The 14874-nt window shown below is 49.3% G+C and overlaps 1 protein-coding gene across 1 annotated transcript in view; it reads left to right on the forward strand.

The window, feature by feature from the left end:
* The first annotated feature begins 5698 nt into the window (after nucleotides 1-5698).
* Nucleotides 5699-14874, forward strand: part of LOC144610381 (bifunctional methylenetetrahydrofolate dehydrogenase/cyclohydrolase, mitochondrial-like) — a 43715-nt gene continuing 34539 nt past the window's right edge. Inside the window, exon 1 of the mRNA XM_078429016.1 lies at nucleotides 5699-5886. Within this exon, the coding sequence (XP_078285142.1) occupies nucleotides 5699-5886 (188 nt within the window). The remainder of the gene's footprint in view (nucleotides 5887-14874) is intronic.

A 14874-nucleotide genomic window follows, 5' to 3' on the forward strand; every position in this document is an offset into this window, starting at 1 on the left:
ATAGCAAAACAGTTTATTTAGTTACTTGAATTTAAATCCACTATAAGATACTAGTCGAAGGTATTTATTCACAAAATGCTACCCCAGCATTTGCAGTTATTTTCTCATACTACCTCCAGCATCTGCAGTTATTTTCTTATAAGATACTAGTCGAGTAACATTAACAATGATATTCTCTCCAAAAAATAGTCATACAACCCAGCGAACTATGATACAAATAGTTCATTGTACAACAAACTGAAGCGTTCACACACGTTGTATTAAGTATTGCCTGATGTTGTAAAGTATTGCATGTAATCTTTCATGTAGAATACAAAGCAAGATATCTTGAAGAGTGAAGAACTCTTTGTAAACAGTCATTTAACTAAGTAAGCCACTAAAAATGCTTTTGACAAATCTTCAAGGCACGAATAATGGAACGTTTGGCATGAAACAAAGAGACTTTCTTTTAAAAATCTCTTTAAAATGTTTTGATGATTTTGCAGAGATTTGGAAAGGAAAATAGGACAAGCATTGGGAATAATCTTTTCGACCAAACCGGACTCCCCACTCTCAGTGCGATGAAGGTGATCGTCCCCAACTGTCACCTATTCCGTTTCTCCACTGATGCTGCCTGGGCCGCTCAGTTTACTCCAGCATTTTGTGTCTATCTCCACCATTAACTCCTTCTGCACTTCAGATTCGCTCGAGGTAGCAGCCAACATAATCAAAGACTTGTGTAGTGCAAAACCTCCTCAAGGCGTGTCTACATTGAAGATAGACAATAGGTACAGGAGTAGGCCATTCGGCCCTTCGAGCCAGCGCCGCCATTCAATGTGATCATGGCTGATCATTCTCAATCAGTACCCCGTTCCTGCCTTCTCCCCCATACCCCCTGACTCCGCTATCCTTAAGAGCTCTATCTAGCTCTCTCTTGTGTGGCGGTGCCGAACGGCTGAGCTCGCTGCAGTCTGTTTGTCTTTTTTCCCTTTTTGTTTGTGTGTTGGTGTTGGGGTGGTTTTTTGTTTTTGGCTGTGTATGTGTGGGGGGTGTGGGGGGTGGGGTGGGGGAAACCTTTCTTTTTTTTAGGTCTCTTCCTCGGGGCGAGGCTCGTCCGCGGGGACTTGACATCGTCGGCGCTGCTCGGCCCGCGGGGCCTTCCGTCGCCCGGCGCGGCTCGGCCGCGGGACTTAACAGCGCCCGGCGCGGCTCGGCTCGGCCGCGGGACTTAACATCGTCGGCGTGGCTTGGCCGCGGGGCCTTCCATCGCTGGTACGGCCGCGGGACGTTTCAGTGCCCGGCGCGGGCTCGGCCGCGGGGCGTTCCAGCGCCCGGTGCGGCTCGGCCGTGGGGCCTTCCATCGCTGGTACGGCCGCGGGACGTTTCAGTGCCCGGTGCGGCTCGGCCGCGGGGACTTCCATCCCCTTGCGGGGGCTGTGCGGGTCTCAGTAGGGGTCGAGCTGTCTGTCCGTGGGCGTGGGGGGGAAGAGAGAGGAAGTTTTGTTGCCCTCCATCACAGTGAGGGGGTGTTTGGAGTCACTGTGATGGATGTTTGTGTTGGGGTCGTGTGTCCTGTGTTCTTTTTTTTTGTGTTCTGTGACTGCAGGAAATGTAATTTCGTTCGTATCTCGGTATCGAATCACAATAAAGTTCTGTATTCTGTATTGAATGCATTCAGATAATTGGCCTCCACTGCCTTCTGAGGCAGAGAATTCCACAGATTCACAACTCTCTGACTGAAAAAGTTTTTCCTTATCTCCGTTCCAAATGGCCTACCCCTTAGTCTTAAACTGTGGCCCCTGGTTCTGGACGCCCCCAAAGATGTTCTCCTCCTCTCTCCGGTGAAAGTTCAGCATCACCTCCTCTCTCTGCTCCCCCTCTGTGTTTCTCCTGCTCCATGTCTCTCCACATCACCGTCCACATCTCTCATTTCCCTCTCCCCTGACTCTCAGTCTGAAGAAGGGTCTCGACCCGAAACGCCACCTATTCCTTCGCTCCCCGAGATGCTGCCTGACCCGCTGAGTTACTCCAGCATTTTGTGTGTCTTTGATCAAAGACCTTTCCGACCCTTCCTCTCTCCATTCCTGAGGCTTGAAAGTGCAAAGCAACGGACTCAGGAACTGCTTCTTCCACTCTGTTATCAGTCTTCTGAGCAACCCTCCCACAAGCTGGAGTACAGTCCTTGATTCTCCAACCTAACCTCATTGCAGGCATAGAAATATAGAAACATAGAAAATAGGTGCAGGAGGAGGCCATTTGGCCCCTCGAGCCAGCGCCGCCATTCATTGTGATCGTGGCTGATCATCCACAATCAGTAACCCGTGCCTGCCTTCTCCCCATATCCCTTGATTCCACTAGCCCTGGAGCTCTATCTAACTCATCCAGTGAATTGGCCTCCACTGCCTTCTGCGGCAGGAGAATTCCACAAATTCACAACTCTCTGGGCGAAAAAGGTTTTTTTTCTCACCTCAGTTTTAAATGGCCTCCCCTTTATTCTTTGACTGTGGCCCCTGGTTCTGGACTCCCCTCAACATTGGGAACATTTTTGCCGCATCTAGCTTGTCCAGTCCTTTTATAATTTTATACGTTTCTGTAAGATCCCCTCTCCTCCTTCTAAATTCCAGTGAGGCATTCGACTTTTTCTCTGAATCTATTGCTCTACAATGCTGAGAACTATATTCTACACTCCATATCTTTCGGTTTGCTCTACATTTCGCACTTGCGTTTGTCACGATTGTACAGTATGGATGTTTAGCATCGTCACTGTACCTCGGTACACGAGACAATAATAAAGTTAAACTCAACGGCGTACCACCAGACTCGGAAACAGCTTCTTCAGCTCTGTTATCCGATTTCTAAACAGTCCCTCCGTAACCTAGTTTGCAGACTAATGCTCCAATCCACCCCATGGCAGATATTGGCCCAATGTCTAACTTTGAGTTTGAGTTTAGTTTCGTTTAGAGATACAGCGTGGAAACAGGCCCTTCGGCCACCAAGTCCGCGCCGACCAGCGATCCCCGCGCACTAACACTAACCTACACACACGAGGGACAATTTTATTTTACATTTATTCAATTAACCTACAAACTTGGACGTCTTTGGAGTGTGGGAAGAGACCGAAGATCTCGGAGAAAACCCACGCAGTCACGGGGGAAGGTACAAACTCGGTACAGGCGGCGCCCGTAGTCCAGGATCGAACCCGGGTCTCTGGCGCCGTAAGGCAGCAACTCTACCCGCTGCGCCACCATTTGTTGTCACGTGTACCGAGCGAGGTACAGTGAAAAGCTTTTGTTGTGTTGTGAGCTAACCAGTCAGCGGAAAGACAATATAGGATTATAACATAGAAAATAGGTGGGGGGAGGAGGCCATTTGGCCCATCGAGCCAGCCCTTCGAGCCAGTGACATTATTTACAATCTTCACCGAAGCCAATTACTCCACTATGTTGAGAATTTATATTGTACACAAATATTTTTCTCTTCGTCTGCCTGTTGTACTGGAGTTTGACTTGTTTCTGTTCATGTACGGTGTTATCTGATTTGGTTGGATCGCATGCAAAGCAAAGCTTCTCTGTTGAATTGTCAACTCCGTACATCTGACACCAATAAAGCTAAACCCAACAACAAAATATAGAAACAATGAACAATGCAGGAACTGGTTGACACACAAAAGAGGCCACAAGGTGCTGAGGGAACTCAGCGGGTCAGGCAGTATCTGTGGAGAACATGGATGGGTGACGTTTCACAGAGTGTTGGAGTAACTCAGCGGGTCAGGCAGCATCTGTGGAGAACATGGATGGGTGACGTTTCCCAGAGTGCTGGAGTAACTCAGTGGGTCAGGCAGCATCTCTGGAGAACATGGATGGGTGACGTTTCACAGAGTGCTGGAGTAACTCAGTGGGTCAGGCAGCATCTCTGGAGAACATGGATGGGTGACGTTTCCCAGAGTGCTGGAGTAACTCAGTGGGTCAGGCAGCATCTCTGGAGAACATGGATAGAGTGACGTTTCACACAGAGTGCTGGAGTAACTCAGTGGGTCAGGCAGCATCTCTGGAGAACATGGATAGGTGACGTTTCCGGTCATAACCCTTCTTCTGATTGATTGTTGGGGGGGGGGAAGAAAGCTGGAAGAGGGGCGAGGGAGGACAAAGTGTGGCCGCAAGTGAGGGAGGGTTGTGATAGGCAGATGGTTGGAACAAAGACCAGAGATAAAAGCAGAAGGTGTGAGACAGGATTAAGGGTTGTGAATTGTGAAGAATGTGGGGGGGGGGGGGGGGGGGGAGAGAATGGGGAGGGGGAGAGAATGGGGGAGGGAGAGAATGGGCTGGGAGAGAATGGGGGGGGAGAGAGAATGGGGAGGGAGTGAATGGGGGAGGGAGAGAATGGGGGAGGGAGAGAATGTGGAGGGAGAGAATGGGGTAGGGAGAGAATGGGGGGGGAGAGAATGGGGGAGGGAATGAATGGGGGGAGTGAGTGAATGGGGGGGAGAGAATGGCGGCACGGTAGCGCAGCGGTAGAGTTGCTGCTTTACAGCGAATGCAGCGCTGGAGACTCAGGTTCGATCCTGACTACGGGTGCTGCACTGTACGGAGTTTGTATGTTCTCCCCGTGACCTGCGTGGGTTTTCTCCGAGATCTTCGGTTTCCTCCCACACTCCAAAGACGTACAGGTATGTAGGTTAATTGGCTGGGTAAATGTAAAAATTGTCCCTAGTGGGTGTAGGATAGTGTTAATGTGCGGGGATCGCTGGGCGGCACGGACTTGGTGGGCCGAAAAGGCCTGTTTCTGGCTGTATATATATGATATGATAATGGGGGGTGGATGAGAATGGGGGACGGAGAGAATGGGGGAGGGAGTGAATGGGGGAGAAGGGGGGGGGGGAGGGGTTAGTTATGAGGTTGCCTAAAATTGGAGAATTCAATATTCATACAATTGGGTTGAAAGCTGTCCTAGCAAAACGAGTGGCCCGCCAAGCTGGTTGAGTTGAGAGTGGAGACGCAGCGGGCAAACGCAGGCCCTTCGGCCCAGGCGGTCGGTCTTACCTGGACGAAGATGGCCGGTTTCTTCTTCAGCTCCTCGCACTTCCTCTGCTTGCAGATCTGATGTCCGGTCTTGCGGTTCCTGCAGTTGCTGCACTCGCGGCAGTTGTCCTTCCTCTTGCACGGGCGGCACATCCCGCACTGCTTCCGCTTCTTCCTCTGGCGGGCGCCGGGCCCGGCGGGGGGAGGAGGGGGAGGAGGGGGAGCGTGGCAGCGCCGCGTCCGCCTCCAGGAAGTCCTCAACGCTGGACTTGGACAACTCATCGGTCAGCGGCCTCTCCTCGGAGCCCGCTCCGTCCGCGCCGTCCTGGAGGTCCCCCGGCTTCGCCCCGACGCCGATCTCCGCCCGCTTCGCCTTCCTCATCGTTGCTCTCTTGGTTTTGGGGAAGACCGAGGCGATGGAGGCGGTGGACGACTTCGCTGGGGGCTTATTTCTCTTCTTCCTGCACGTCTGGAGATCGCCGGCCTGGGTTTTGGTCAGGAGGGAGTGCCGTGCCGACTGGGGCGGCGGTGGTGAACCGATCTCGCCGGCGGGCCCAGCGCATTCCCCATTCAACGCACGCCCCGGGCCTCTCTCCGCACGGACGATGCTGGAGCCGGGGGAAGACCTCTCCGCCCCTCCCAACCGCTGCGGCCCTTGCCTCTTCCTCAGAGCACCGTCAAGGGGTTGCGTGGGTTCCAACATGGCCGGGCATGGTCTACAACGGCCCAGGACGCGGACACATGCTTCGGCCGACCGGTGGCGTCGCCGCCAGACCCTTCACCAGGCTCGGTGGTCACGGCCGCTCCCCTGCATCTCCCCGCTGGCGTGGAAAGCTCTGAAAGAGAACAAAACAGTCATTGAGCGTTCGAGACGTGGGCCATCGTTCAGGTGCGGGGGTCGACTTTGGCCGAGTTTTCTGCTCGGCCCAGAAGAAGCGGTGGTCCCTCTGCCCCCCGCCATTCTCCGACCGTACCGCACGGCTCCAGGGTTCAGAACCGGCCTCGGTGAACATCCTCGGCCTAAACCGGCATCCGCGGTTCCTTCCCACGCCACCCATAGTCAACGTGTCCATTGTGGGCGATACCATGGAGGTCAGCCTGGTGCAGCCTCTCTCTCTCTCTCTCTGTCAACGCCAGACACCCCGGGTTCGATCCTGACTGACGTCCATTCTCCCCCATTTCACAACACAAAGACTTCCTGATTACCCAATTGGCCGGGTTAAATTACCCTTTCAGGGGGATTTAATAAATGCTAAAGCAAAAACAAAAACCCACATCAAAGTGCGAGTGTGCCGGAGAATAAGTGTGTTAATTGTTGAGGTGGTAAATATATAAATTAGACAGGGCTCGGAAATTCACCAGTCTTTAGTAATAGTATCATTCATGCATCCATTCTATCCAGATCTGGTCACACACTTCAGGAAAGATGTGAAGGCGCTGGAAATCGTGCAGAGAAAGATACCATTGTCTCATCTCTCCCACATCCCTCTCTCTGCTGGCTGACTTCCCCCTCTACCCTCCTATCCCCAAGAAACAACTATTATTCTCCCCCAACCCCACTTCATCCCATCCCCACACACACTCACACACTTACACACACACATACACATACACACACACACACACATACACACACACACACACACACACACACACACACACACATACACACACACACTCACACATACACACACACACATACATACACACACACGTACATACATACACACACACGTACATACATACACACACACATACTCTCACACACACGTACATACATACACACACATACTCTCACACACTCTCACACACACACACACACATGTACATACAGACACACACGTACATACATACACACACACATACTCTCTCACACACACACACACACACACACTTGCTCACATTTGCTGCCCCATACTTTAGTTTAGTGTCACGTGTACCGAGGCACAGTGAAAAGTGTTTTTTGTTGAGTGCTATCCAATCAGCGGAAAGACCACACACAGTTACAATGTCTTGGTTACAATCAAGCAGTCCGCAGTGTACAGATATGGGATAAAGGGAATAACGTTTAGTGCAAAGTAAAGTCCAGTAAAGATCGTCGGAGGAACACCAGTGTTCACGGTTCATGTTCAAACTTAGTCTGATAACAGAGTGGAAGAAGCTATCCCTGAGTTCGATGGTGAGCTCCTTCATAGAAACATAGAAACATAGAAAATAGGTGCAGGAGTAGGCCATTCGGCCCTTCGAGCCTGCACCGCCATTCAATATGATCATGGCTGATCATCCAGCTCAGTATCCCGTACCTGCCTTCTCTCCATACCCCCTGATCCCTTTAGCCACAAGAGCCACATCTAACTCCCTCTTAAATATAGCCAATGAACTGGCCTCAACTACCCTCTGTGGTAGAGAATTCCACAGATTCACCACACTCTGTGTGAAAAAAAACTTTCTCATCTCGGTCCTAAAAGACTTCCCCCTTATCCTTAAACTTGTTCTGGACTTCCCCAACATCGGGAACAATCTTCCTGCATCTAGCCTGTCCAACCCCTTAAGAATTTTGTAAGTTTCTATAAGATCCCCCCTCAATCTTCTAAATTCCAGTGAGTACAAGCCGAGTCTATCCAGTCTTTCTTCATATGAAAGTCCTGCCATCCCAGGAATCAATCTGGTGAACCTTCTCTGTACTCCCTCTATGGCAAGAATGTCTTTCCTCAGATTAGGAGACCAAAACTGTACGCAATACTCCAGGTGTGGTCTCACCAATGCCCTGTACAACTGCAGCAGAACCTCCCTGCTCCTATACTCAAATCCCCTCGCTATGAATGCCAACATACCATTCGCTTTCTTCACTGCCTGCTGCACCTGCATGCCTACTTTCAATGACTGGTGTACCACGACACCCAGGTCTCGTTGCATCTTCCCTTTTCCTAATCGGCCACCATTCAGGTAATAGTCTGCTTTCCTGTTCTTGCCGCCAAATTTATCCACATTATACTGCATCTGCCATGCATTTGCGCACTCACCTAACCTATCCAAGTCACGTTTGAGCCTCCTAGCATCCTCCTCACAGCTAACACTGCCACCCAGCTTCGTGTCATCCGCAAACTTGGAGATGTTGCATTCAATTCCCTCGTCCAAATCATTAATATATATTGTAAATAACTGGGGTCCCAGCACTGAGCCTTGCGGTACCCCACTAGTCACTGCCTGCCATTCCGAAAAGGACCCGTTTATTCCTACTCTTTGCTTCCTGTCTGCCAGCCAATTCTCTATCCACATCAATACTGAACCCACAATACCGTGTGCTTTAAGTTTGTATACGAATCTCTTATGTGGGACCTTATCGAAAGCCTCTGGAAGTCCAGATATAACACATCCATTGGTTCTCCCTTATCCACTCTACTAGTTACATCCTCGAAAAATTCTATAAGATTCGTCAGACATGATTTACCTTTCATAAATCCATGCTGACTTTGTCCAATGATTTCACCACTTTCCAAATGTGCTGCTATCCCATCTTTAATAACTGGCTCTAGCATTTCCCCCACTACCGATCAGTGCCTCTGCATCGTCGGCAATGGAAACATAGAAACATCGAGAATAGGTGCAGGAGGAGACCATTCGGCCCTTCGAGCCAGCACCGCCATTCATTGTGATCATGGCTGATCGTCCCCAATCAATACCCCGTGCCTGCCTTCCCCCCATATCCTTTGATTCCACTAGCCCCTGGAGCTCTATCTAACTATGGAGAGAAGGTGGGTGAGAAATGGTCTTTGCACCAGCATCTGCAGTTATTGTCTTACACTCTCTAACTTCACGTAACCCTTGCTTTTCCCCTCTCTCTCTCCATCCCTCCCCCTTCCCAGTTCTCCGACCAGTCTCACAGTCCCCCTGATTACATTTTATCAGTTTGATCTATTGTCCCCTTCTCCGAGCGAACAATGATCTATTCTATATTTTCCTTGACCCCCATCTCTTTAGATGTCTTGTTTTCACACACTTTACCCTTACTTATCTCTGTGTCACCCTCTCCCTTGACTCTCAGTCTGAAGAAGGGTCTCGACCTGAAACGTCACCCATCCCTTCTCTCCAGAGATGCTGCCTGTCCCGCTGAGTTACTCCAGCATTTTGTGTCTATCTTCGGTGTAAACCGGCATCTGCAGTTCCTCCCTACACAGATCGACTGGCATCCAATTCATTATTTTTCCTTTGAATTACAAGGTGCACAGTACGATGATCAACGCATTGTTAAGTAAAATTATAACAATGTGTCCAATATATGTTTAATGTGTGACAATAAATTAAGTATGAATCGAAGGTTTAGTAATGTACCTAACATGAATGTAAGAGATGGCAAAGTGCATCATGTGAATAGAAGTTAGTGTACTGTACAATAGGAGTGTCTGGTACAGCAATAAACCCAGTGTGGGTTAGAGTGATTGTCAAAAGTCAAGAGCGTTTTATTGTCATGTGTCCCAGATAGAACAACGACATTCTCACTTGCAGCAGCACAACACAATGTGTAAACATAGTGCACTGTAAACAATATAATAAACAAGAGAGAAAAAGTGCTGTGTGTATATTATGTGTGTGTGTGTGTGTGTGTGTGTGTGTGTGTGTGTGTGTGTGTGTGTGTGTGTGTGTGTGTGTGTGTGTGTGTGTGTGTGTGTGTGTGTGTGTGTGAGATATGTCATATATATGTGTGCACACACACACATATATATATGTGTATATATGTATACGGGTCGCCCATTCCTTCTCTCCTGAGATGCTGCCTGACCTGCTGAGTTACTCCAGCATAATTTTGTGAATAAATACCTTTGATTTGTACCAGCATCTGCAGTTATTTTCTCGTATATACACATATACATATATGATGTATGAACCCAGATATGAACCCTAATCCACAGTGTACGTATGTGCGTGTATATAGTGTGTGTGTGTGGGTAAGTGTGTGTGTCTGTATGTGTGTGTGTCTGTATGTGTGTGTGTATATATATATATATATATATATATACACACACACACATATGCACACACATATATACACACACATACACAAACACACATATACACACACTCATACACACATATATATACACACACAAACACACATATACACACACATACACAAACACACATATACACACACTCATACACACATATATATACACACACATATACACACAAACACACATATACACACATACACAAACACACATGTACACAGTCATACACACATATATATATACACACACACATATACACACAAACACACATATATATGCACACACACACATACACACACACACATATACACACACACATATATATACACACACACACATATACACACTCACACATATACACAAACAAACATATACACACACATATATACACAAACACACACATATATACACATATATATATACACACATATATATACACACACACGCACGCATATCTATGTGTATATATATATGTACAAGTGTGCACATACGTACACAGTGTGGGTAGGGTTCATGTACTTTCAGGAGTTTATGTTATGGCAATGCACCAGTGTGAGTAGCTGCATAGCACTGCAACCATTACATTTAGTGTCAGAGTTGGAAATGCAGAAACAGCCCTTTGGCCCAACATGTCAGTATCAGCCATCAATTAGCCATCCACAGTAAAGATAGACACAAAATGCTGGAGTAACTCACCCATGCACAGTAATCCCATTCCCCAGCACTTGGTCTGTAGCCTCCCATGCCTTGGCAGTCCAGGTGCTGGCCTACATCCTCTAAAAGGTGAGCATTCCCAATTCTATCAACCCCGAGGCAATGCCTTCCAGGATATGAAAACCAAACTCAATATAAATAGAACTGCAACAAGATAAACAAGTATAAGACAATGATCCATTCTGCATACACGGTTTACGAATCGCATCTTGAATCATGGAGTCATACAGCAAGTAAACAGGCCCTTTGGCCCAACTTGAAGCAGGGACTATCCCAACATTTTTTTTAAAAAGTTAGACAGATACATGGACAGGACAGGTTTGGAGGGATATGGATCAAATGCAGGCCGGCGGGACTAGTGTATCTGGGACATGTTGGCCGGGGTGGGCAAGTTGGGCCGAAGGGCCTGTTGCCGCATTGTATCACTCTGTGACTTGTCCATGCCTACCAAGATGCTCTATCAACAGCTAATCCCACCTGCCCGCATTTGGCCCAAATCCCTCTAGAATCTTTCCTATCCAAATGTCTTTTAAATGCTATTATAGTGCCTGCTTCAACCTCCTCTGGCAGCTCGTTCCACTTCACAACCACCCTCAATGTGATAAGGTTGCCCAACGGGTTCCTATTCAATCTTTCCCCTCTCACCTTAAGCCTATGTCCCCTGGTTCTCAATTACAATAGACAATAGGTGCAGGAGTAGGCCATTCGGCCCTTCGAGCCAGCACCGCCATTCAATGTGAACATGGCTGATCATTCTCAATTCAGTACCCCGTTCCTGCCTTCTCCCATACCCCCTGACTCTGCTATCCTTAAGAGCTCTATCTAGCTCTCTCTTGAATGCATTCAGAGAATTGGCCTCCACTGCCTTCTGAGACAGTTACCAGTCTGGAGAAGGGACTCAACCCAAAACGTCACCCATTCCTTCTCTCCAGAGATGCTGCCTGTCCCGCTGAGTTACTCCGCATGCCTATCTCGATTCCCCCATCCCTGAGTAAAAGACTCTGCTGCATTCACCTTATGGTGCACTCTCATGATTTTATACACCTCTGTAAGATCACACCTTAGCCTCCTGTGCCACAAGAATAATGTCCTCATCTGCCTAACCAAATAATACAAACGATGGAAGGTATTTGGCTGTACAAGGAGGTCGGGGTGGTGTATAAAGTGAGGGGGGTTCCAATGTAGTTTATATAGGAAGGCACAGCACTCTTCAATACAACCTTCCATGGCTGCTCATACCAGCACCAGTAATTCACTGTAAAACATAGACAGACACAAAATGCTGGAGTACTCAGCGGGGACAGGCAGCATCTCGGGAGAGAAGGAACGGGAGATGTTTTGGGTCGAGTCCCTTCTTCAGACTGATGTCAGGGGAGGCGAGGTGGGTTGGGGGACATCAGTCTGAAGAAGGGTCCCGACCCGAAACGTCACCCATTCCTTCTCTCCAGAGATGCTGCCTGTCCCGCTGAGTTACTCCAGCATTTTGTGTCGACCAAAAGCAAAAAAACTGTTGCCTGGGGCAACTCGTGTAAGAAGGAACTGCAGGTGCAGGTTTAAAAACCAAGGATAGACGCAAAATGCTGGAGTAACTCAGCAGGTCAGGCAGCATCTCTGGAGAGAAGGTCTTGACCCGAAACATCACCCATTCCTTCTCTCCAAAGATGGGGGAGGGGAGAGGTGGGGGGGGGGGGGGAGGGGGGGGAGGGGTGGCACATGAGTGCCTGGGTGTTTGGTCTAAAGACAGATGCAAACGCTGCAGTGCATGCCACCATGGAATGTACAGACATGGAGAATGTCTGGAGAATTTTTCCAGCATTTTTTCTTTCGTATATATTTCCAAAAAATTCAGAATAAAGTTTATTTTTGGGGGGGGGGAAATGCCCCCATCCCCCGAGCTCGCTGATGGCGTGTGTGTGCTTGCTTTGAGCAAACTATTTGAAGCAGCAAAGTCCAGACTTGGTGGCTATCCCTCTTCCACTGGAGACCCCTTTCATGAGGGTGTCAGGGAAGGCAGGAGAATGTGGTTGGGAGGGAGAGACATTGGAATTGGAAAACATGGGTAATAGGTGCTGGAGGAGGCCATTCAGCCCTTCGAGCCAGCACCGCCATTCAACACGATCATGGCTGATCATCCAAAATCAGTACCCCGTTCCTGCTTTCTCCCCATAATCCCTTGATCCCGTTAGCCCCAAGAGCCAAATCTAACTCTCTCTTGAATACATCCAGTGAATTGGCCTCCACTGCCTTCTGCGGCAGAGAATTCCACAGATTCACAACTCTCTGGCTGAAAAAAGTTTTTCCTCATCTCAGTCCTAAACGCCTACCCCCTTAGACAATAGGTGCAGGAGGAGGCCATTCAGCCCTTCATAGAAACATAGAAAATAGGTGCAGGAGTAGGCCATTCGGCCCTTCAAGCCTGCACCGCCATCCAATATGATCATGGCTGATCATCCAGCTCAGTAGCCCGTACCTGCCTTCTCTCCATACCCCCTGATCCCTTTAGCATAAAGGGCCACATCTAACTCCCTCTTAAATATAGCCAATGAACTGGCCTCAACTACCTTCTGTGGCAGAGAATTCCACAGACTCACCACTCTCTTCGAGCCAGCGCCGCCATTCAATGTGATCATGGCTGATCATTCTCAATCAGTACCTCCGTTCCTGCCTTCTCCCCATACCCCCCTGACTCCTCTATCCTTAAGAGCTCTATCCAGCTCTCTCTTGAATGCATTCAGAGAATTGGCCTCCACCGCCTTCTGAGGCAGAGAGAGAATTCCTTATTCTTAAACTGTGTGACCCCCTGGTTCTGGACTCCCCCACCATGAGGATTTTTGTTTTATCCCCCTGCATCTAGCCTGTCCAATCCCTTTAAAAATGCTACATGTTTCTTTCAGATTGAATGGCGGAGTAGAGAATCTCTGCTCCAAGAACTAATGTCCTTCCAACCAGAGTCCCAATGTCGAGGACAGAGTCAGAGATACACAGGTCCCCCCGTCCCCCCTGTGTGACTGCAACTCAATCTGGTGTCTTTGTTTGTCCGAACCAGCCACTCGTTCCGACACCCCCCACCCCCCTGAACACCCAAGTTATTAAGAAGGGTCTCGACCCGAAACGTCACCCATTCCTTCTCTCCAGAGATGCTGCCTGACCCGCTGAGTTACTCCAGCATTCTGTGAAGCATCATCTATCCATGTTCTCCAGAGATGCTTACTTCTGTCTACTGACTCTTGTACAGCGCTCACAGTCGGTTTAATAATCCCCCCCTCCTCCCTCTCTCCCTTCCCCTCCCCCCCCTCCTCTCTCTCTCTTTCTCCCCCCCTCTCTCTCCTCCTCTCTTTCTTCTCCTCTGTCTCTCTCTCCTCCTCTCTCTTTCTCTCCCTCTCTTTCTTCCCCCCCCCTCTCTTTCTCCCCCCCTCTCTCTCTCTCTCTCTCCCTCTCTATCTTTCTCCCTCCTCTCTCTCTCTTTCTTCCCCCCCCTCTTTCTCCCCCCCCCCCTCTCTCTCTCTCCCTCTCTATCTATCTTTCTCCCTCCTCTCTCTCTCTTTCTCCCCCCCTCTCTCTCTCTCCCTCTCTATCTATCTTTCTCCCTCCTCTCTCTCTCTTTCTCCCCCCCTCCCTCTCTCTCTCCCCCCCCCTCTCTCTCTCTCTTTCTCCCCCCCTCTCTCTCTCCCCCCCTTCTCTCTCTCTCTTTCTTCCCTCTCTCTCTCTCCTCCTCTCTTTCTTCCCCTCTCTCTCTCTCCTCCTCTCTTTCTTCCCCTCTCTCTCTCTCCTCCTCTCTTTCTTCCCCTCTCTCTCTCTCTCTCTCTCTCTCTCTCCCTCTCCTCCCTCTCTCTTTCTTCCCCCTCTCTCTCACACACACACACATACTCTCACAACAGTTGAAACAACACCCCCACCCAAACTAACAATGGATTTGCCACAAAGCCTGTTCGCTCAGGAAACAGATGTGAAAGCAGCACTCGTTAAAAATTGTCTCCCCCTCTCTCTCTCTCTCTCTCTCTCTCTCTCTCTCTCTCTCTCTCTCTCTCTGTCTCTCCCCCCTCTCTCTCTGTCTCTCCCCCTCCCTCTCTGTCTCTCCCCCCTCTCTCTCTGTCTCTCCCCCCTCCCTCTGTCTCTCCCTCTCTCTCTGTCTCTCCCCCCTCTCTCTCTGTCTC

This window comes from Rhinoraja longicauda, chromosome 36, assembly GCF_053455715.1.
Source record: "Rhinoraja longicauda isolate Sanriku21f chromosome 36, sRhiLon1.1, whole genome shotgun sequence".
Taxonomy (NCBI): Eukaryota; Metazoa; Chordata; class Chondrichthyes; order Rajiformes; family Arhynchobatidae; genus Rhinoraja; species Rhinoraja longicauda.